At 43.5% G+C, this 24,538-nt stretch overlaps 1 protein-coding gene across 2 annotated transcripts in view; it reads left to right on the forward strand.

The window, feature by feature from the left end:
• Nucleotides 1-2,605: 2,605 nt before the first annotated feature.
• Nucleotides 2,606-24,538, forward strand: part of GHRHR (growth hormone releasing hormone receptor) — a 34,395-nt gene continuing 12,462 nt past the window's right edge. Inside the window, exons 1-7 of one of the 2 annotated variants that reach the window (XM_067470390.1) lie at nucleotides 2,606-2,661; nucleotides 2,735-2,978; nucleotides 8,744-8,846; nucleotides 10,088-10,195; nucleotides 12,204-12,301; nucleotides 13,068-13,165; nucleotides 15,381-15,513. In XM_067470390.1, the coding sequence (XP_067326491.1) occupies nucleotides 2,868-2,978; nucleotides 8,744-8,846; nucleotides 10,088-10,195; nucleotides 12,204-12,301; nucleotides 13,068-13,165; nucleotides 15,381-15,513 (651 nt within the window). In that variant the 5' untranslated portion in view covers nucleotides 2,606-2,661; nucleotides 2,735-2,867. The other variant, XM_067470389.1, reaches the window with a different exon arrangement.

The raw sequence follows: 24,538 nt of genomic DNA on the forward strand, positions 1-24,538 counted from the left end.
GTCTGGAGAACAAGCCCTATGAGGAGCGGCTAAAGGAGCTGGGCATGTATAGCCTGAAGAAGAGAAGGCTGAGAGGGGATATGATAGCCATGTATAAATATGTGAGAGGAAGTCACAGGGAGGAGGGAGCAAGCTTGTTTTCTGCTTCCCTGGAGACTAGGAAGCGGAACAATGGCTTCAAACTACAAGAGAGGAGATTCCATCTGAACATTAGGAAGAACTTCCTGACTGTGAGAGCCGTTCAGCAGTGGAACTCTCTGCCCCGGAGTGTGGTGGAGGCTCCTTCTTTGGAAGCTTTTAAACAGAGGCTGGATGGCCATCTGTCAGGGGTGATTTGAATGCAATATTCTTGCTTCTTGGCAGAATGGGGTTGGACTGGATGGCCCATGAGGTCTCTTCCAACTCTTTGATTCTATGACTTTCAGGGAAGATTTCTGAGAAATGTAGTTTGGGAAGGTGAGGGCTCCTGTGCCAGAGAATTCAAAAGGTCCCACCCTAAACTACATTTCCCAAAATTCTGCTTGCTTCAGAATACCTGGACTGCCCATGTTAAAGCCTCAATGTGAATGTAGTCTCTGCCTGTCTCTCGTTGGGCCAGCCATGTGCTGGAGGGGCTTCTTCCTTGCGCAGCCATCCAACCAGGTATCCCTCCCTCCTGCCCACCGGCCCCGGGCCTCCCTCGCCACCCCCTTTGGGGAAAGAGAGGGGCTTCTCCCTCCACTTTGGCCTCCCCATCTTCCTTGGAGCCCTTTGGGGAAACCAGTTCCAACCCTTTTGGGGGAGAAGCGATGCCCGTGATGGAGACCTGGAGCCACTTACGAGACTTACACAACTCTTCCGAAAAGTCATAGGTCAGTGTTTTGAATCTTAAGTTTTTTGCATCTATGCCTCATGTTTCTTAATATCAAGTCATATGTACGAATCTTACAAAATAGACACTTAATTACAAGTGGATTCCTCATAACTCGAGGATGATTGTCTTTCAGATGTGGTGTCTTGGTGGTGGATCCGTAGGTAGCTGTGGAACCCTATTCTTGATCTGCATGTTCTCCCTCAGAAAGGACATCGGTTTCCAGACGGAAGGCAGTCCCGGTCAGGGTTGGCTTGACGTGCCTTACTCTTGGCACGTTTCTCCCTTTCACTCTCTATTTGTGCCTCTTCAAATTCTACAGTACTGCTGGTCACAGCTGACCTCTAGCTAGAGCAATCAAGGGCCAAGGCTTCCCAGTTATGACAAATGAGACATAAACAAAGTTTTGCACAGCCCTAATTTCTATTTTTTTGCTTTTAATAACACTCTGCATTATATGGCAATATAGATAGGGCCTGACCTATAGGATTTCAACCATGGAGCTGCACATGCTGAGATTATTATTATTATTATTATTATTATTATTATTATTATTATTTACAGTATTTCTATACCGCTTTTCTCACCCCGAAGGGGACTCAAAGTGGTTTCCACATAGGTAATGGCTAAAATTCAATGCCAGCACAAACAATTACAATTATACAATTACAGTTAGACATAAATCAAATTAAAATACATCCATAAACAGTAGAACAATCATTAAAACAGTAAAACAGTCTCATGGTGCAGAAGTATTTGTCATAATAAATGCAATTTGTTTCATAAAGATAAAGTAGACAAAACATATTGTAAAGAACAAAAATAACTTTTTGGACTTGCATCGCACATTTTAGTGCAAATATTAAGACACAAATAGTGTTCAATTCAGCAAGTATTGCAGAATGTCATGCCAAAATCCCTTTGGGTCGCTGTGAGTTTTCTGTGTTGTATGGCCATGTTCCAGAAGCATTCTCTCCTGACATTTTACCTACATCTATGGTAGGCATCCTCAGAAGTTGGATGCCTCAACCTCGAGGATGTGTGCCGTAGATGTGGGCAAAATGTCAGGAGAGAATGCTTTTGGAACATGGCCATACAGCATGGAAAATTCACAGCAACCCAGTGATTCTGACCTTGAAAGCCTTTGACAATACATTTTCCCTTTGGGTTTCAAAATGTGTTGTTGAAGGTAATGATGCTTATGATGACCACATGACCTTGGAGGTGTCTACGGACAACGCCGGCTCTTCAGCTTAGAAATGGAGATGAGCACCACCTCCCTGAGTCGGACACGACTGAACTTTTGAAACCCAAAGGGAAAAGGGTTGGCTTGACGTGCCTTCCTCTTGGCACGTTTCTCCCTTTTGCTCTCTATTTGTGCTCTTCAAATTCTACAGCACTGCTGGTCACAGCTGACCTCAATGTCAGAGAAAAATCTTTACCTTTACTATACCTTTCCCATTGCTTAATAGGACAATAAACAAACCCATTGACAGACCCATCATTGTTTTCCCAATACTGATATTTAGCATTGCTGTAACACCTCCTTTATGTAACGTAGAGACTTTAGATATACACAAAATCTAGCAGTATACTCTATGTTTGTCCTTGGCACCAATTTCTTTGAAAATGTTTTCCTTTTAAATACTCAAAGATGGAACGGTATTGAATCCCAAATATCCAAAGTTCAACTCACTATCTCAGGCTGGCTCCTAGGTAGCCAGAACAAACAGCCGTCCCTCTTGACATATTCCTTGCGCATGCCCCTTGCAGGTTGCTTATACTGAAATGAATGAGGTTAACTCAACCAGGTCTGCTCATCCCTTGTGTTTGCATTATTCACTTTACATTTCGGAGGCACTAACCGGCTCTCTTTTTTCTCAGCGACGGACAGATTTCTCGGCACAACCAGCTGAGGCAAACAGGTGGAAGCCGAGTCAATAACTGCCCGGAGACCTGTTAATAGGATCCAGTCTCTTTCACCCTGATTCTGTACCATTTGTGAGCCCAACATCGAATGCTTTCGATCAGCAGCAGAGAGGAAAGCAAACTGCAATTGCTTTTCAACTTCGGCAGCATGAACTTGTTGGAGTTTCAAGTCTACTTTTTCTTGGTTTTGCCATCTCTGGTAAGTAAAGAATAATATTTGCCTTGATTGCTTTTGGAGAGCCACATTTTCTGAGAAATTGGTGTGCCAATTTGTTAGAAAGCATTCAGATGGGATGCTGCGGGATTTCGTCTGACTGTCCAGGTGTGAATGGTTTTTCATGAATGAGATGTGCAATGAAGAATAAACATCTAGAATTACTAGATTTAAGGAAAAGTGGAAAAAGGTCTTTTATAGCTATTTAAGACTTAATCAGATTTGGGAAAATATAGCATATGGAGCACAAACTCAGTATGATTTGGTGACTAACTGCCTTGTGTTTTCTTTATGTAATCTTGCCTAGAAGAGAAGGCTCAGGATGCATGTACACTGGAAAATGAGTACAGTTTGGTACCATTTTACCTGCCATGACTCAATGCTATGGAGTTCCGGGAGATGTAGTTTTACAAGGTCTTCTTTAGCCTTCTCTGCCATAAAGTGCTGGGCTTTCAGCAAACGTTATGGCTGATCTTGAGCTCAACATCAGCATGCAAGTTTCTATTTCAAATGTTTTCAACTAGCTAATATGGCATTTTGCTCAAACACTGCTATCCCTGTACATTTTCCTGTAGAAGTCAAGTTTTAGGTTTGGTTTTCAAGTTGAAGTTATTAGAGATGCCAATATCCATCTATATTGTTTTTTTCTCTTTCTCATTTCAAACATTTCCAAAATTCCCTGCCTGTTTGGTGAGTTTGTAGGACTTTCCCCACATTTTTGGAGAATGTTCAGACTTTTTTTTTTTTGCATAAACCACTGAGCTGTTGAACTTGCTGACCAAAAGGTCGGTGGTTCGAATCCTGGGAGTTGGGTGAGCGCCCGCTGTTAGCCCCAGCTTCTGCCAACATAGCAGTTCGAAAACATGCAAATGTGAGTAGATCAATAGGTAATATATAAGCTGTACCCGCCACGCATTGCTGAGGCCAGCCTTCCCTCCCTCTTTCTCTTCTTTCTTTCTTTTTCTCCTTCCTTCCATCCCAATTTCCATTCTTACTTGCCTTCCTTGCCTTCCTTCCTTCCGTTCTCTCCTTCCTTCCTTCTGTGGGAAGGTAACAGCGCTCCATGCAGTCATGCTGGCCACATGACCTTGGAGGTGTCTACGGACAATGCTGGCTCTTTGGCTTAGAAATGGAGATGAGCACCCACCCCCAGAGTTGGACACAACTAGGCTTAATGTCAAGGGGAAACCTTTACACTTATAGGCGTAAAGATCCTGTATTTTACAGTGTTTGAGGTGCTTATGTAAAAAGAAACAATAATTTTAAAACTGACAATAACAAGGGTCTATTTGCTCTAAATCAGTACATTTTATACTAGCTGTACCCACCACACATTGCTGTGGCCAACCTTCCCTCCCTCCCTCCCTCTTTCTTTCTCAGAAGGCTGAGAGGGGATATGATAGCCATGTATAAATATGTGAGAGGAAGCCACAGGGAGGAGGGAGTAAGCTTGTTTTCTGCTTCCTTGGAGACTAGGATGCAAGGGAACAATGGCTTCAAACTACAAGAGAGGAGATTCCATCTGAACATGAGGAAGACCTTCCTGACTGTGAGAGCCGTTCAGCAGTGGAACTCTCTGCCCCGGAGTGTGGTGGAGGCTCCTTCTTTGGAAGCGTTTAAACAGAGGCTGGATGGCCATCTGTCATGGGTGATTTGAATGCAATATTCCTGCTTCTTGGCAGGGGGTTGGACTGGGTGGCCCATGAGGTCTCTTCCAACTCTTTGATTCTATGATTCTTCTTTCCTTCCTTCCTTCCTTCCTTCCTTCCTTCCTTCCTTCCTTCCTTCCTTCCTCCCTCCCTCCCTCCCTCCCTCCTCTTGCTAATCCTCTTCCCTTCCCTGCCTTTTCTTTCCCCTTTCTCTTTTTTCTTCCTTCTCTACCTATTCTTGGACTGCAACTTCCAACAGTCCTCCTGATCAATCTGTCTACCTACCTGTCTATTTCTATGTAATCTATCTATCTATCTATCTTATCTATCTGGAGGATTGCTGGGAGTTGCAGTCCAGGAATAGGAAGTTGGAAATATGCAGGGATTGGGATGCTCTCAAAGAAATCCAAGGAAATTTTATTTATTTATTTATTCAGAACTTTTATATCCCGGTCTTCTCAACCTCCGCAGAGGGACTCAGGCCGGCTAACAACAGAAAATGCATACACAAGTAAACTAACAACACCATAACATCAAGAAGAAAGCTTGCAGCTTGGAAGCAGTGCATTTGGGTCATCCTCCTCTCCTAAAAGGGCCTGGTCTAGGGGATGCTGGGAGTTGTAGTCCAGAAGAGAGTGTGGCTATTGTGTTTTTTGTTTGCCAGGGGGAGTTGTTTTTATGCTTGCACTGTAGTGTCTTTTTGCTTTTTTGGCTTTTTAAGTCCCTTCTGCTGTGTTTTTTTTTTTTTACTGTTTTTATGAGCTATGGTCACTTGTTGGCCTGATAGGTGTATTGTGTCCAAATTTGGTGTCAGTTTGTCCAGTGGTTTTTGAGTTATGTTAATCCCACATTTTTATATATAGCTATATATAAAAAATTTAAAAACAGCTGGCAATTCATTCCGTAAGAAAGCATGTTGATATGTAGAAACATCCTTCCTTATTGAGGATGAGAGATTTTGGGTGCATCTTCATTATGTAATTAATGCAGTTTGATACCACTTGAACTGTCATGGCTCAGTGCTATGAGCTCTTGGGCCTTGTAGTTTTACAAGGCCTTTAGCGTTCTCTTCCAAAGAGTCCTACACCACACCATCTTCAAATTCCAGGATCCCATTGCATCAAGCCAAGGTTATTTCCAAGATAGCTGAGAGTCCAAAAACCTTTCAAATACAATCTCAGGAGTCAATCCACAGATAGATCCATAAACATGATAGCATGAACCCAAGGCAGGCAACTTATGCCACACATGAATTAGAACCAAGAGCAAATTTAAAAACTTGAATATATTAAATCCAAGAACATAGAACCAAAATCTGAGAGCTGTTCACCTGAATACAATGTTACTCTTACAAAGGATTGTACCAGCAGGAACCACTTTAAAAGACCTCATTCTCTCCCATAACATCATTTCACATACACCTGCTTCTCACACACCTGTTTTTTTTTCTTTTCCTTATCTCTAAGCCGGGAGCCCCCGGTGGCGCAGTGGGTTAAACCCCTGTGCCGGCAGGACTGAAGACCGACAGGTCGCAGGTTCAAATCCGGGGAGAGGTGGATAAGCTCCCTCTGTCAGCTCCAGCTCCTCATGCGGGGACATGAGAGAAGCCTCCCACAGGGATGATAAAAACATCAAATCATCCGGGCGTCCCCTGGGCAACGTCCTTGCAGACGGCCAATTCTCTCACACCAGAAGCGACTTGCAGTTTCTCAAGTCGCTCCTGACACGACCAAAAAAAGCCAAGGCAGTTAAAGTGGGATCAAACTACATTAAGTCAACAGTGCACACACACCCATTGACATGAATGGATGAGTTAACCCAAATGTTACTGTGTTATATTGATTTGTAATAGCAAGCCAAATCCTTGGCTATCAACTCAGTGCCGGGAAGATGTTAATATGAATGGGGGAAATCACATTTGCCTTTTTGCACTCTACATGACTCCAAAAGATACAATGGAAAGATGTTGAAACCTTACTGAATATTTATCCTTGTGGTGTGGAAATGAACGACCTGGAATCAAGTGAGCCACCTGCTCAATAGGTCAATTTCAACATGTTTTGATCATTCTGGATGCATTGTGAATTACGGGGGGAAAAACATTGACGGTTGATGGCATTCTGCCATGAATAGGAAGGAGGAGAAAAAGAAGAGCAACAAAAAGGAGAATCTGTTTTGTGTTTTCCAGAGTGGTTTGTGCATTTGTTTTTAACCTCCAGTAAAATGATTTCCTTTTCAGTGAGGCATCCTTGGAAAAAAAATGAATTTACCAAACCCCATATAACGTTAATTGGCTTGTCAAGTGGCAGTGTAAGAAAAAAGGCTAAATGCAGGGATATAACAAAAAAAAGTCTTTGCAGTAGCTTTTAGTATGTGGTTAGTAGGCATGTGCAATCCATGATTCTAAATGGTTCTAAAGCACTTACAAAACTAAAATTTTGGTGGTGAAAACTAAGGGGTGCTGGTGCTTTGCTTCTACAGTGTTGCTAAAGTTCTGGTGGTGAAAATTTCAGAACTCTAACAAAACTTTCAAAATTTCATTATAAATAGCAGTTCCTAATTGGTTCTGTCATAAAAATTATCAATAATGAAATAATAATGAAACTTTAGCAATACTGTCGAAGCAAAGCACCAGTGCCTCCTAGTTTTTACCACCAGAATATTAGTTTTGTAAGTACTTTAGAACCATTTTGAACCATGGATTGCACATGCCTTGTGGTTAGCTTTCCTAATGGCGCTCCATGCTGTCATGCTGGCCACATGACCTTGGAGGTATCTATGGACAATGCAGGCTCTTCAACTTAGAAATGGAGATGAACATCAGCCCCCAGAGTATGACACAACTAGACTTAATGTCACAGGAAAACCTTTATCTTTTCCTAGCTTTCCCACAGCGCATTTATACTGCAGAATTAAAGCAGTCTGATATCACTTTAAATGCCATCACCCAATGCTATGGGCATCTGGAAGTTGTAATTTTACACTGTTTTTATCCTTTGCTAACTGAGTGCTGGTGCCTCATCAAACTACGAATCAAAGGATTCCATAGCATTGAGACATGGTAGTTAAAGTGGTGTGAAGCTGCCTTAATTTAGTACTATAGATGCTGGGGCTGTCCGACCACGGAAAAATTTGTTTCTAAACTCGATTCATTTTTAGGGTTTTTTTGCGTTTCGTTATTTAAAAGAATTCCGAAATTTTTCTTTTAAAAAGTTCGATATTTACGAAATTTCGGAAATTACGAAACAATTTCGAAACAATAACGAATCGATTCGTTAATGGTGGACGCGATTGCGCAATACGCTAAAAAACCCTCCAAATGGGACAGGGGGAACTTCTGAAGCTTCCCTCTCCCTCTGTTGTTGACTGTTGGTGTGATAATTTTTTTTATCACTGATAAAACAAACAACAACTATAAAACTTGCACCAGACATATGGAAATAATAACAAAATAATAACGAAACAATTTCAAAACAATTTCGAAACAATTACGAAACAAATTGGAAAAATTCGTTTCGTTTTTTAGTTGCTCCTGAATGGTTCAATATCGCTTCGTTATAAAAAAAATAACGAATTAATAACGAATTACGAAATTAACGAACGAAACTGCCCAGCCCTAATAGATGCACCTTTGGACTCTAACTTCCACAATCCCTGCCCAATGTGGGCATTGATTAGGAGACTCTGGAAAGCTTTAATCCAACAAAGTCCTGTCCAGATGGGGTGTTGTGTGTTTTCTGGGATGTATGACCATTATTTTTGTCGTGTCAGTTGCGACTTGAGAAACTGCAAGTCGCTTCTGGTGTGAGAGAATTGGCCGTCTGCAAGGACATTGCCCAGGGGACGCCTGGATGATTTGATGTTTTATCATCCTTGTGGGAGGCTTCTCTCATGTCCCCGCATGAGGAGCTGGAGTTGATAAGAAGGAGCTCATCTGCCTCCATGTTCCAGAAGCATTCTCGTCTGACATTTCACCTGCATCTATGGCAGGCATCCTCAAAGGTTGTGAGGTCTGTTGGAAACTAGCTTCCAAAATGTCCAGAGAGGGAAAGGTGGATTTGCAGCAGGGGAGCTTGATTCTTAATTTATTTCCATTTCTAGATTCTTGGACAATCTCACTCAGAATGTGATTCCATAATGGAGTGGAAGAAAAATGAGACTGATTGCCTACGGGAGATCCAGCAGGAGAAGAATGACACAGCAGGTACTTGGTAGTAGAGGAACCTGGAAAGCATTGGCATCTATCTAGCTGTACTCTGTTGTTGTTAAGTATCTGCAAGTAGCTGCCAACCTATGGATACCCACTTCTAAGATTTTCTTGGCACAATTTCTTTAGAATAGCTTTTCCATTGCCTTTCTATGAGGCTGTGAATGAGCAATGTGCCCAAGATCAAAGCACATAGCTCTATCTATCTATCTATCTATCTATCTATCTATCTATCTAGCCATTCATTCACCTCTGTGTATTTTATTTTCTAAGCACATAAAATACTGCTTCCTGCCCATAAAATGCTTTTTTTCAGTGCAAAACAACCACATGGGCATAATAATAATAATAATAATAATAATAATAATAATAATAATAATAATCAAACAAACAAAGACACAACTCTGTGGCCCAGATCACTCACTGGAACTTATGTCACAAGTGCCACCTGCCAGCAGTAAAGAACTGGTGGGATCATAAACCCACAAAGGTTGTGGAAAATGAACATGCAAAAATATTGTGGGACTTTTGCATCCAGACTGACAAAGTTTTGGAACACAACACACCAGACATCACAATTGTGGAAAAGAAAAAAGTCTGGATTATTGATGTCACCATACCAGGTGACAGTCGCATTGAGGAAAAACAACAGGAAAAACTCAGTCGCTATCAAGACCTCAAAATCGAATTGCAAAGGCTCTGGCATAAACCAGTCCAGGTGGTCCCAGTGGTCATTGGCGCACTGGGTGCCGTGCCAAAAGATCTCAGCCAGCATTTGGAAACAATAAATATTGACAGAATCATGATCTGTCAGCTGCAAAAGGCCACCTGACTTGGATCTGCGCACATTATCCGAAAATACATCACACAATCCTAGACACTTGGGAAGTGTTCGACTTGTGATTTTGTGATACGAAATCCCGCATATAGATCCCGCTATGACATACTGTGCTTTTGTGTCAATAATAATAATATCCCAAACTGTGAAAATTCTCATCAGTTGAGGGTTCTTAGTGTCAGAATTTCTCAACACTCAGGAAACATGTTTGCTAACCATTTTTCAAATACTTTTGAATATAATTTCCATCTCTAACCTTGGACAACTCTTTTTAAAGTTCAGGATGGAAAACAGTGTTGTTATTACTCTATCAACACTGGGTGTGATCCAGTTTTTCTATATGCATTTCCAGCACATGTGGATTAAATTTTAACATGTCATTATTTTTTTCTCGGTTAAGGTTGTAAAACAATGTGGGACCACCTTCTGTGCTGGCCAGATGCAAGTCCTGGACAAACACTCACCTTTACCTGTCCAGGTATCCTCCTCCACTTTACCAAGCAGCCAGGTAAGAAGATTTGTGCTTCGAAGGGACAGGTTGGATTTTCTTTTTGCTATGTATGGCTGAGGCTGGGTCTACATTGCTATAATAGCCAGACCAGCCAGTTTCTGAATCCAGTTATCTACTTTGAACTGGATTAGAAGAGTCTACACTGCCATATAATCCAGTTTCTGAATTTGGATTATCTGATTTGACCTGAATAAGAAGAGTCTACACTGTTGTATAATCCAGTGTAAAGCAGATAATCTGGATTCAGAAACCAGATTGTATGGCAGTGTAGATGGGGACCACATCATGGTCTATATCAGTGGTTCTCAACCTGGGGTCCCCAGATGTTTTTGGCCTTCAACTCCCAAAAATCCTAACAGCTGGTAAACTGGCTGGGATTTCTGGGAGCTGTAGGCCAAAAACATCTGGGGACCCACAGGTTGAGAACCACTGGTCTATATCATATAACTTTACAACTCCTTCTTGCCAAGAAACCATATAAACTCTGTATGTAGATGCAACTTGAGAGGCATCTGCTATACCTTATGGCTTGCACACAAGTATATATATTTCGTATCAAAAGCATTGCATAAATTAGTATAAAACCAATAAAAATAGAAGGAGTGCAGGTGGCTAAATATCTTTTGACCAAAAATGGGCAACAGTAATGGCATTGTCTGTAGCCTCCAACAATTCTTCCTCTGTACATGACGCAGGGCATAGTGGACAAGCATACAGATGTGGAGTTGTCTGTTCTGCTCCACAATCACACAAGGTGGGGGATTCTTTTAGGTAGTGCCATTTGGCCAGGTTGTCTTTTGATCTGCCCACTCTACTTCTCAGTCTGTTCAGGGACTTCCAAGTTGCCCATTCTTGGTTTGACCCTGGAGGAAGACCCTCATGGGGGGGGGGGGGCATCAGGTTGGGATTTCCTGGTTTAGCTGCCCAGAGGGATACCCTTGCTGTTGCTGGTGGGACGCCAAGAGGAGTTGTAGTTCTCATAAAGCTTTTCCTTGATTTGAGTCTACTGGGAGGAGGCTGGTAGCCATGCAGTGGGTGGCTATCACAGGGTTCAACCTTATTTCTCTGACATTTGTCAACAACTTCCCATCGCACATCGGGGGGGGGGGGGGGCAATGCCAGCTAGCTTGTAGAGTTTATCAACAGGTGTAGGTTCAAGACATCCTGCGATTATTCTGCATGTTTCATTCAATGCTATGTTCACCTGCTTTGCATGGGCAGACCTATGCCAAACAGGGCAGGCATAGTGAAATGAATTGATGGGGCATCTCCTGTTTTCTCTGAAATGGGTTATTAGTATTCCTCATGATGCTAGTTTATATAGCCTGCCTTCCAATATTTTCAGTGAAAGAACTTGGAAAGTTACCGGATGAAGCACTGAATAGAAGGACCCCTTCCACACTCTATTTATATTCCAGGATCTGATCCCAGGTTATCTGGATTGAATTGCATTATATGAGTCCCCACTGCCATATAATCCGAGATTATATAATCTGGGATCAGATCCTGGGATATAGGATGGTGTAGGAGGGATCTAAGAAAACTATCTGTAACTCAGCTAAACGTGGGGAAAATTCTAGCCAATATTCTTGCCTTTTCTGACTATCTTGACCTATTGAGACACCTCTCCCCTTAAAAAAAGATGTAGCATATTTTTCTCTCCTCATTTTAATACTCGTTTGTGAAATTTTTGCGAGGTTAAACTTGTTTTATAAAAGGAGGTTTTCCACAAAAATATTATGGAAAATGGAAAACTGATTTTGTGCTTTGAAAAAAACATTTCTTTGCACAAAAACACTTTTACATGATGTTGTCCTGAAAAGTGGAAAATGAACCAAATACATGCAAAAATGCTTTAGATGAAATTATTTTTTTTATTTCATATATGTCAGATTGAAATAAGAGGAAACTTGAAATTTTGATATGAACTGTGAAAGGATGATGGTTTTGGATATCTATCTGATGTGGATCACTTCATTTCAGTGGTTGACTCTATGTTTTGTAGGCTCCGTCAAAAGAAGCTGCACAGCACAAGGTTGGTCTGAAATTTCCCCACCATATTCTGTTGCGTGTCCGGTGGAAGATGAAGTTATTCTTGATGAAGTAAGTAGAGTGATGGAAACAAAACACCCTAAGATCTGAGGGAAGCAGAGGAAAGAGGAGACCAAGGAAGGATGCCCTTGAGATGGCTCCATTGCAAGGGGCTCTGGATGACCCTACGATTGGGAGCTATTTATTTATCTCACCTTTCCTCCAAGGAAATTATGGTGGCATGCATAGTTTACTTTGAGTTGGGTTGTTGTAGGTTTTTTTCGGGCTATATGGCCATGTTCTAGAGGCATTTTCTCCTGACGTTTCACCTGCATCTCTGGCAAGCATCCTCAGAGGTTGTGAGGTCATTGGAATTAGGAAAATGGGTCTATATATCTATGGAATGACCAGGGTGGGACAAAGAACTCTTGTCTGTTGGAGCTAGGTGTGAATGTTTCAGCTGACCACCTTGATTTGCATTTGATGGCCTACCAGTTGTTTGGTGTGGTTTGTTAGTGCCTGGGGCAATCTTTTGTTGAGAGGTGATTAGATGTCCCTGATTGTTTCCTCTCTGTTGTTGTGCTGTTGCAATTTTAGAGTTTTTTTTTAATACTGGTAGCCAGATTTTGTTCATTTTCATGGTCTCCTCCTTTCTGTTGAAATTGTCCACATGCTTGTGGATTTCAATGGCTTCTCTGTGTAGTCTGACTTCAACCAGAGAAGTCAGCCATAGCAGAGCACCTGATGAACCAACCTGGACACAGCATATTATTTGAGAACACAGAAATGCTGGACCGCTCTCACAACCACCATGTACTCATTCTTCTGTCCATTACAGATGTCCTACTTTTCAGCAGTCAAAACCATCTACACTGTGGGTTACAGCATCTCTATCATCTCTCTTGCATTGGCTGTTACCGTCCTCATTGCATTCAGGTATGATCACAAGAATCTGATGAGAAGAATTGGTGGGGGACTAGTTCAGATGTATGTAGATGAGCCTGCTTATTAAAATTGCAGGACAATAAGATGTGATGTATACATTCAACATTCTGGCTATTACATAGGCAAAGTCTTGCATTATATGGGACTTCCACAAATATACCTCGAAGCACTTCACATGAGAATAGACAGTGATATTTGGCCACAGTCAAGTTCTTAAGATAATTTAAATAAATAAAAGAATAAATAAATACTTTGGATATGTTTTGATGGTTTTTAACTGACATTTTTAATGCTAAAGGTTCTTGTAGGTTTTTTCAGGCTATGGGGCCATGTTCTAGAGGCATTTCTCCTGACGTTTCGCCTGCATCTGTGGCAAGCATCCTCAGAGGTGAGGTCTTCCACGGCAGTCTTGAGGAGCAGAGCCGACGGCGTCAGGAGAAATGCCTCTAGAACATGGCCCTATAGCCCGAAAAAACCTACAAGAGCCTTCAACAATACATTTTAATGCTGTTTGTATTTAATTCTGTTTTAGTTCTGTTTTAATGGCCGGAGGTTTAGCACAGCTGGTAAATCATCAGCAATTATAAGATCTATCCACTAAAAGGTTGCAAGTTCGAAGCCCCGAGGTGGCGTGAGCTGCCAACTGTGAGCCTAGCTCATTGTTTACCTAAGCAATTTGAAAACAGCTTTAGCTGTATTTAGATAAATTAGGTACTGCTAAATAGTGGGGGAGGTGTTTTATGATGCCATGAAGGAAGAAGATCAGAAAATGCTGGGCGACCAAAAGGCAGGAGGAAGTCCTGACAGCTCTTTGTTATAGAAGAAAGAGCAATACCACCCCCTGGACTCGAGCCCAACCTTCCATGACACCTTCTGTTCTGTATGTCTGTGTATTTTCTATACAAAGCAGCACTGAATGTTTGCCATGTATATGTATTGTGATCCGTCCTGAGTCCCTTTCGGGGTGAGAAGGGTGAAATATAAATAAAGTATTATTATTATTATTATTATTATTATTATTAATGTTTGTATGTTTGCATATTTTAAATTGGATATCAATGCTTTTATGTCAAGCTGCTTTGAGTCCCCTGTGGGGAGATAAAGCAGGGTATAAATAAAATATATAATATAGTAGTAGTAGTAGTAGTAGTAGTAATAATAATAATAATAATGATAATGATAATAATAATTTGCTTCTTGGAGAGGCTCAGCATAGTGTATACTCGGGGCACTTGGGGAACAAGTAACATATGAGCAAGAATGCAGCTCACAGAAAGCAATGTCCCACAGTCTTTGTTTAACAATGTTAAGTGTCATGTCAAAACTCAGATGAGATAAGAGAGATGAAGAAAGGCTGACAGAAGAGGCTTTTTTAGAGTTAGTCTTTAAGCAGTTGCTAGTGTATTCAACCTGGGCTAGATGGTAAATCAGACCTGAACCCAGTCTGAAAACACTGACTTTAAGCTGCTATTTCAGGGCCCACCACCAAGCTCTTGTTGACAGGGGGAACAGCAAGACACAGGATGGCACATCTGGGGAACTGGAAGATGGTTTAGTTGGCCTTATATGTTTGTTGGTCTGTTTGCAGTTCTACATCTTTTCTCTGTGAGCAGGTTGGGTCTTTGGACCAAAATAAAGCTTTGATTGATTGATTGACTAGTTCAGATGGGGCACATCATGCATTCACATACCCATGTAATTATAACAGTTATGGTTTGGATCCTATCGGTGAATTACACGGACCCTTTGAATGAGCTGTTGAGTGTTGAGTGAAGACATTGACAATTCCATCCATTCAATGACTCTCTATTAGGTTACCATAACTAGTTAGGGTTAACTAGAGAATTGAGGACTGTCTGATTTAGGGTCAAACCACTGAATCAATTATTGAGTTATAAATCTACATGAATTCTGGGAACAACAACAACAACAACAATATAGTTTAACTCTTAGGGTGCAGAGTCTGGAAAAACAGAGGTTCAAATCTTTATTTTTGTTTTTGCATACCAGACTGAGCAGTTTCAAAATGTGGACCAGCACTTGCCATTGCATACATGCTAGCATTAAACAAATGAAGATTAATTCACATATATCATACACATATAGCATTCTTCTCTTTTCTGTAAGGTAGGTCATAATATTATCAACAGCCATTTCAAATGAGAATGTTTCCAGCTTTGAATTACTTCTGTTCCTTTCTCTGCAGGAGACTCCGCTGCCCTAGAAATTATATCCACATCCACCTCTTTCTCACCTTCATCCTGAAAGCTGTTGCTATCTTCATCAAGGATGCCGTTCTTTTCCAAACAGAAAACATTGACTACTGTAGCTTTTCCACGGTATGCTGAAGTTTAAAAAGGAATATTCCCCCATGGTGCAAAGGGCAGTAGATTATGGCTAAATTCCTATGGGGCATTGCCCTAGTCCCATTCTGGTGTACAAAATATGTACTGATATGTTTATTTATTTATTTACCGTGTCAGGCAACCGAACAGTTGTATTACATTTTTGACAGAACAAACAAACATACAAAAGACACAGAGTTTGCAAGCTTGGTAGTTGATTAAATGTCCTTTGACCAGTATCTGGCCACTTGGAGTGCCTCTGGTGTTACTATAAGAAGGTCCTCCATTGTGCATGTGGCAGGGCTCAGGTTGCATTGCAGCAGGTGGTCAGTGGTTTGCTCTTCTCCGCACTCGCATGTCGAGGATTCTACTTTTTAGCCCCATTTATGAAGGTTGGCTCTGCATCTCGTGGTGCCAGAGCGCAGTCTGTTCAGTGCCTTCCAAGTCGCCCAGTTTTCTGTGTGCCCAGGGGGGAGTCTCTCATTTGGTATCAGCCATTGATTGAGGCTCTGGGTTTGAGCCTGCCACTTTTGGACTCTCTCTTGCTGAGGTGTTCCAGCGAGTGTCTCTGTAGATCTTAGAAAACTATTTCTTGATTTAAGTAGTTGGCGTGCTGGCTGATGCCCAAACAAGGGATGAGCTGGAAATGTCTCTGCCTTGGTCCTTTCACTATTGGCTGCTACTTCCCTGCAGATGTCAGGTGGTGCAATACCAGCTAAGCAGTGTAATGTCTCCAGTGGTGTAGGGCGTAGACTCCCTGTGATAATGCGGCATGTCTCATTAAGAGCCACATCCACTGTTTTAGTGTGGTGAGATGTGTTCCACACTGGGCATGCATACTCAGCAGCAGAGCAGCAGAGCGCAAGGGCGGATGTCTTCACTGTATCTGGTTGTGATCCCCAGGTTGTGCCAGTAAGCTTTTGCATGATATTGTTTCTAGCACCCACTTTTTGCTTGATGTTCAGGCAGTGCTTATTGTAGGTCAGAGCACAGTCCAGAGTGACTCCCAGGTATTTGGGTGCGCTGCAATGCTCCAGTGGGATTCCTTCCCAAGTGATCCTCAGAGCTCGGGATGCGTGTTTGCTCTTAAGGTGAAAGGCACATGTCTGTGTTTTAGATGGGTTGGGTACCAGCTGGTTTTTCCTGTAGTAGGCAGTAAGAGCACCTAGAGCTTTGGATAGCTTCTGTTCAACCATCTCAAAGCTCCCTGCTTGAGCAGTAATGGCACTGATATGTTTAGATATGTTTAGATTATGTGATGAAAACATCATGCAAAAAAACAGAATTAGTTTTGGAAGAAAGAGGCATTAAAACTGGAGGAAGGAGCATCAACATTTTAAGATAGGCAGATGGTATTATACTGCTAGAAGAAAATAGCAAAACCTTGGAGAAAGTAAAGGCAGAAAGTTGAACATTAAGAAAACAAAAATAATGACTACAGATGTTTAACACAATTTTAAAGCAAACCACAAAGACATTAAAATGGTTTACCGCTTTTCATATCTTGGCTGCTCAATCGTTAACCAAAATAGTGATCACAGTCAAGAAATCAGAAGAAGACTTGGACTTGGAAGGGATGCTATGAAGGATTAGGCAAGAGATTGAAGTATAAAGATATATCACAGAATACTTAGGTGAGACTGCACCATGCCACTGGTCCATGCCACCATCTGCAGATGCCATTGACTGCTAAAAATACCAATCAATGGGTCCTAGAAGAAATCAATTCTGAAACCTCCTTAGAAGCCAAAGTTGGCTACACTGAGATTGTAATACTTTGGCCTCATCATGAGGTGATGGGACTCTAGAAAAGACTACAATGCTTGGTAAAGTGGAGGGCAATAGGAAAAGAGGAAGACCATATTATGTGGATTGATTCCACCAGGGATGTCATGTCTGCCCTTAGTCTGCAAGACTTCAGCAGAGAGGTGGAGAATAGGAGGACTTGGAAGTCTCCCATTCACATGGTCACAATAAGTCAAAGTTGCCTTGAAGTCATGTAATCAACAAGCAATAACATATTTTTTAAAAAATATTTTTATTAAGCTTTTAAGTACAAAGATATAAAAAAGGGGTCAAAAAGGGTTTTTTGGGGGAGGGACGATAAGTGAGGGAATGAAGTGGGGGGGAGTCCATTCATACATACGGGGAGGGGAGGGGGTTTAGTATATATTCATTCATTTTAACTTCATTAGTCCATTTACTGCACACTTTCGGAAAGGAGGGTTAGAGGGGGGTAAGGGATGATGTGGGGGAAAGGCTGGAGGGTAAGGGCTAGCACTTCCGCGTTTGTCTGTGAAGGTTAGATAAATATATCTTGTTTTCTGCTTCTTATTCTTGTTTTGTAGACTGTGTTTGATCTTCTTTTCTTTCAATTCTTTGTATTTTTGAGGTAGGTCAGAAATCCGTCCCAATCTGTATTTTTGGTTTTGTCTGAATTACTTGAAAGTTTACTTGTCAGCAAGTCCAGCAAGTCCAGGGACAATTGCAAGATACTCCACTTTGGCAGAAAAAATGAAATGCAAAGATACAGAATGGGGGACGCCTGGCTCGAGAGCAGTACGTATGAAAAAGATCTTGGAGTCCTCGTGGACAACAAGTTAAACATGAGCCAACAATGTGATGTGGCGGCCAAAAAAGCCAATGGGATTTTGGCCTGCATCAATAGGAGCATAGTGTCTAGATCTAAGGAAGTAATGCTACCTCTCTATTCTGCTTTGGTTAGACCACATCTGGAATATTGTGTCCAATTCTGGGCACCACAATTCAACAGAGATATTGACAAGCTGGAATGTGTCCAGAGGAGGGCGACTAAAATGATCAAGGGTCTGGAGAACAAGCCCTATGAGGAGCGGCTTAGGGAACTGGGCATGTTTAGCCTGAAGAAGAGAAGGCTGAGAGGAGATATGAGAGCCATGTATAAATATGTGAGAGGAAGCCACAGGGAGGAGGGAGCAAGATTGTTTTCTGCTTCCTTGGAGACTAGGACGCGGAACAATGGCTTCAAACTACAAGAGAGGAGATTCCATCTGAACATGAGGAAGAACTTCCTGACTGTGAGAGCCGTTCAGCAGTGGAACTCTCTGCCCCGGAGTGTGGTGGAGGCTCCTTCTTTGGAAGCTTTTAAGCAGAGGCTGGATGGCCATTTGTCAGGGGTGATTTGAATGCAATATCCCTGCTTCTTGGCAGGGGGTTGGACTGGATGGCCCATGAGGTCTCTTCCAACTCTTTGATTCTATGATTCTATGATTATATGATTCTATATTCATTATGTCATATGTTTTTAAGATCCATTCTTCCATCGTCGGTATCTCCTTCGATTTCCAATATTTTGCTATTTGGATTCAGGCAGCTGTGGAGAGATAAAACAGAATCTTGTTTTCATTGTTTTCCAGTTTAAAATCTATGATTCCCAATAGGAAATATTCTGGTTTTAATTTGATTTTTATTTGTAGGATTTTTCCTGTCTCGTTGCAAATCTGACGCCAAAAGGTTTTAATTCTTTTACAACCCCACCACATGTGCATGAAGCTTCCGTTGGCTCCCTGGCATTTCCAACATTTCCCCTCTATCTTTCCACTGCTAAATTTGGCTATCTGCTCCGGTGTTAGGTACCACCTGTAGAAAAGCAATAACATATTAATACTTGGTTTGGAAGTGCCTGCCATTCTGTTACTACTAGCAGTTTCTAACCAGTCTAAGAACACAGTATTTGTCTGCCAACCCACGAAGTGACACACAAGAAATAAAGACATAACACCAATGCTTGGATTCAAATTGGGCAACTTTTATTTAACGTTACCTATTTAAGTTCCTAACCTAACTCAAGGGTGAAAGGAACTGGTGCAACCTAACCCAGGTAGTATTCCTACCCGATAACCACAATATTCCGGGCGAAGCACCTGGGTTTCGGTAATCAAACCGTATCACCCCAAGGGAAAGGAATAAGGAGTCTCTTTCAGAGCTCTTGTATCGAGACTCCTTCCAATTAAAGGCCATTTAACTACCCTCACCTTTTAAACAGGAGGTGAGTGTTTGACTTAACGGCCTTTCACCCCTTAAAGGGGTGCCCTAGGTGCACACCGACTAAAGGAATTTTCTATCTATTTATGCCTGGCCTATTTAACAACGCCCACTTTCTCTATCTAGCCCCTAAACAGTATAGGGTAGGCAAAAAACCTCCCTTAAAAACAAGAAGAGGAAAAAATTCCTACCCGGTTCCCTAGGCAACCGTAGAAATATACTGTTACTGGGCGGGAGTGGTGGGCCAGCGTCCAGGCGAAGAATGCCTGGGAGGGGGCCTGGCCTGAACTCACAAGCCACGCCCCCGGATGTTCTGGAGGGTTCCAGCAGAACTCCTCCCTGCCTCGTGCGAGGCAGACAAATGTTTTTTCTCTCTCCCCATTTCATGGGGAGAGGAAAACTATTGTCTGCCAACCCACGAAGTGACACACAAGAAATAAAGACATAACACCAATGCTTGGATTCAAATTGGGCAACTTTTATTTAACGTTACCTATTTAAGTTCCTAACCTAACTCAAGGGTGAAAGGAACTGGTGCAACCTAACCCAGGTAGTATTCCTACCCGATAACCACAATATTCCGGGCGAAGCACCTGGGTTTCGGTAATCAAACCGTATCACCCCAAGGGAAAGGAATAAGGAGTCTCTTTCAGAGCTCTTGTATCGAGACTCCTTCCAATTAAAGGCCATTTAACTACCCTCACCTTTTAAACAGGAGGTGAGTGTTTGACTTAACGGCCTTTCACCCCTTAAAGGGGTGCCCTAGGTGCACACCGACTAAAGGAATTTTCTATCTATTTATGCCACGGATTAGGGGCAAATGTCCATTTCGCCCCTATCCCCCACCAATTCCTCTAACACCCTTCTAATACCTTCCTGCAAATTTAGCAAAAATCGTTGGTTGCCCAATTCGGATAAGTGCACTCCATCACCACGATATAACCTCTCATCATCTCGTGTGATATTTGGATGTGCAATATAATGACCCCTCTGATGGATCATGAACACCCGCATGGCCCGGTTCACTCGCTTCCTGGCTTTTTCGAGCCTTCCCACGTCGCCTCCTCCGAGCCACCTGCGACGAGGTATGATAGCGGACCACACGACGTGCACCCCGGGCCATGCCCACCAAATTTTTCGTATGTCTGCCCGTGCTTGTAAAAAGAGGGCCTTGCCTGTTAACAGGCCCAAATCGTTACCACCGAGGTGGATAACCAATACATCGGGAGGCAGAACACTCCCGGCATTAAACAACAAAGGGCACAAACCGTCCCAACGCAGGCCTCTCCTTCCTCTCCATTCCACCGCTGCCGTGGAAGCGAGACCCAAATGCTGACCAAAGGCAGTCCTGTGGGCCTCTCTCCCCGCCCAAAAGACATAACTGTGTCCGCAGACCAGGACCCGACTTCTATGCGCCAGCCGGGAGAGACCTGCAACGATAACAACATCTAGGATGGAACTGACCGTACGTAACCTCTGAAGGCGCCGGACCTCCATCTGCCTATGGCTTTTATCTCATCCTTGTCGTATCCCAACGCGGATGCTGCCGTGGCGGCACCAATCCTAAAGGAGTGGGTCCCGAATTTAAGGTGCCCCATCCCCAACAGGTCCAGCGCCTTAGCTGTGATGGTCCAAAATTGGTACTTGGTCAGCGGCTTTCCGTCCTGATGGGAAAAGAGGTAACCTTTATCAATGCCCCTGAGTGCCGCAAATTGCGTCATGGCCACCACTGGGCAAAGGTCCTCTTCGCTGCACTTTAGCAGCCGGATCACCTGACCTTTAGCTTCCTGGTCAGTTTTGGAGGCCCTAACTCTGATTTCCATACTATCCTGGAAAACCTTAATGTCGGAAATCAACAGCGCTCGGTGTGAGGTATCACTCTTGGATAGTGCCACCAATTCACTCACCCGCAGTGCTCCGAAAAATGCAGTCAAAGCTGCAGCATGATATAGGACCTGCTCGTAATATGAAGTACACAATCTGGGCCACAATTGTTTCAGACCCTTCAAAATTGCGGGTGTCATTGGCTGCCGGTCATCCCTGGGATGCCCGCGCTGCCTGGACCATCCCGTTAAGAATTTATGTATCCTAAAGTCGTCAGTGGGGTCGCTAAGGCCTTGGGCCTTGAACCAATATGCGAGCGCTGACAACTTAGTCCGAATGGACTGTGGTGCTAAGCCTCTCCGCCTGTGGTATACACAAAACTGAGCGAGTTGCTCATAGGGGACCGGCATAGTTCCGGGCAGGTTATAATGTTGTCTAAAATCTAGAAATTCTTGGACCGCCCTAGTGTATGACTTCCTAGAGCTGGGTGCTAGAGCCAGGCTCATACCTAAGGCCGTCTCGTCACTCCAACCTTCCAGAGATGGTCCGGCATGCGCTCTGGAACTGCGTCCGCGTCGGGAGCCAGCTGTCTGAATCGCTCCATCTGAAAACGAGACAAAGCGTCAGCCAGTCCGTTCTCGAGACCCGCGACGTGGAATGCCCGAAACAATATGTTAAATTTTAAACAGTGTAAAACAAATTGTCGGATGGCAGTCATGACCCTACGTGATTTAGATGTCAGTGCGTTAATGACCTGCACTGTGGCCATATTGTCGCACCAAAAATGAACCGTGTAGTTGGCAAATCTGTCAGCCCAAAGGGTGACTGCCACTAAGATAGGAAAAAATTCCAAAAAGGTTAAATCCACTGTTATTCCCAACGCATGCCAATGGTCTGGCCACCTCTCTGCGCACCAATGTCCTTCAAAGTACACTCCAAATCCCACTGACCCTGATGCGTCCGAAGACACTTGAAGGGCGTTTTTTATCATCAATTCCTGACGCCAGAACGAGATTCCGTTAAACTGGCGCAGGAATTGAAGCCAAACGGACAAATCAGCCCTAATCTCCCTTGTTAGCCTGATGTGATAGTGGGGCAAGGTTACTCCAGTGACAGCTTCACACAACCTGCGCAGGAAGGCCCGTCCGGGCGCTATGACCTTACAGGCGAAATTTAGGTGACCAATAATTTGCTGGAATTCCCTTAAAGTCGCCTTACGCCGCTGCAAAAATTGACCTATCTTGTCAATCAAGGCTGCGACCTTTTCTTCCGGCAGCCTCGAGTATTCGCTGACTGTGTCAAGCTCTATCCCTAAGAATGTCAAAACAGTGAGGGGGCCTTCAGTTTTCTCGTCAGCTAAAGGTACCCATAGGACCCCGGCTAGCTGCTGAAAGGCGCGTAGCAGGGCACCACAGTCCCCTGATCCGCCTCTTCCCACGAAAAGAAAGTCGTCGAGATAATGAGCGACTCCTCCGAGGCCCGACTTATCCTTTATAGCCCATTCAAGGAACGTACTAAACGTCTCAAAAGCGGCACAAGAGACTGAACATCCCATGGGCAACGCTCGATCGCAATAAAAGAGGCCCTGGAACTGGAATCCCAACAGCTCAAAATCAGCCGGATGTACTGGGAGCAGCCTGAAGGCGGATTTGATATCGCACTTCGCCAGCTCTGCTCCCAGTCCATACCGCCGCACTAGCCGCACTGCTGCGTCAAATGATGTGTAGCTCACAGAGCATTGTTCGTCGGGAATGGCGTCATTCACCGATCCCCCCCTCGGATAGGAGAGATGATGAATGAGGCGATATTCACCGATAGCTTTTTTGGGTACTATTCCTAAAGGGGAAACCCTAAACTGAGGCGTGGGGGGTGCGACAAACGGACCCAAAACCCTGCCTTCCTTAACCTCTTTGTTTATTTTTTGTAGAACTATATTTTCCAGGCCTCTAATCGATTTCAAATTGGGTGCTAGACAAGGAGAACGTGGCCCGAGGGCCGGGATTCGAAAGCCCTCTCTAAAGCCGCCAAGCAGATACTCTGCTGCCGCTCTGTCGGGGTATCTTTGCAGCCAACCACTAAGCGGACCCACCCTGATTGGGCTGGGACCCTTTTGAAACATTCCCCTGTCCTGGGTTTTTTCTGATAAACTGCGCGGCCCTTGGCCCGCTCCTTGTTGATTTTGCCTTGTAACAACTCTTGGTTGAGTGGTCACCTTGACATATTGCACATGCGTGCCGGAACTTGCAATCTTTGCGCGCACAAACTCCGTTGGCCGCATATCCCCAGCACATCCCTTTTTGTTTTTGCGGCTGCTGTGCTGGGTTTCCCTGCCGAAAGGGCTGACTCCCTTTGGCGTTCTGTATAGTGTGACCACTATCAGCTTTCTCACCAGGGACTGCCCTGGTTGTATTCATCACCTCCATCCACAGTTGACTGTCGATGAGGTCCCATCTCTTATCGGGCTTTGTGGCGGCTTCTGAACGAAAGCGGCTATCGTAAACCAGCCACGCCTGGCCGGTATAGTTAACATAAGCCCCGTAAATTATGTTTTGATATTTAAATAGGGCCTTGGCCCTATACGGGTGAGCTTCTACTAGAAGGGATGCGTATATGGTATAGCACGCTATCCAATTTTTCCAATTCTGCTCGACCCACCTCTTCTTTAATTTTTCCTTCCGCTCTTCATCCATGTCGTCTTTTTCCTTTTTATCTAATTCTCTGAAATACAGGGAAAACATGTCTATGTACTCATTCCTGAGTATCTTGTCTATGGTTTTTTGCGATAAATGGGCCCCCAAGGATGCTGAGGCTGCCGTAGTAACTACCGGCAGCACCCATTTATCGGTTCCCCAATATTGGTTGTCGTCTCCTGACCTAGCCATTTCCAATGTTATAGGGGCCACTGCAGGCGCTTGAGGACCAGCCTTAATGACTGAAGGTCCTGTTAGTGCCAGCGCCGCACTTTGGAGTGTAGGTGTAGTGGTTTGCGCCTGGCTCAGGCCCCAAGGCCAGACCAGTGTATTGTTACCTGTGGATGTTGATGGCCCGTCCATGATGTCAGTTTGCATAGAACTTTGCCCCGTTGCCGCCTTCTCCAGCATCGCTGGTGCCGCCACCGGAGATGTTATGATCGGATCAACAGCCGATGATGCTGCCGCCCTTGCAGGCTGCA

This window comes from Anolis sagrei, chromosome 6 (assembly GCF_037176765.1).
Source record: "Anolis sagrei isolate rAnoSag1 chromosome 6, rAnoSag1.mat, whole genome shotgun sequence".
Classification (NCBI taxonomy): Eukaryota; Metazoa; Chordata; class Lepidosauria; order Squamata; family Dactyloidae; genus Anolis; species Anolis sagrei.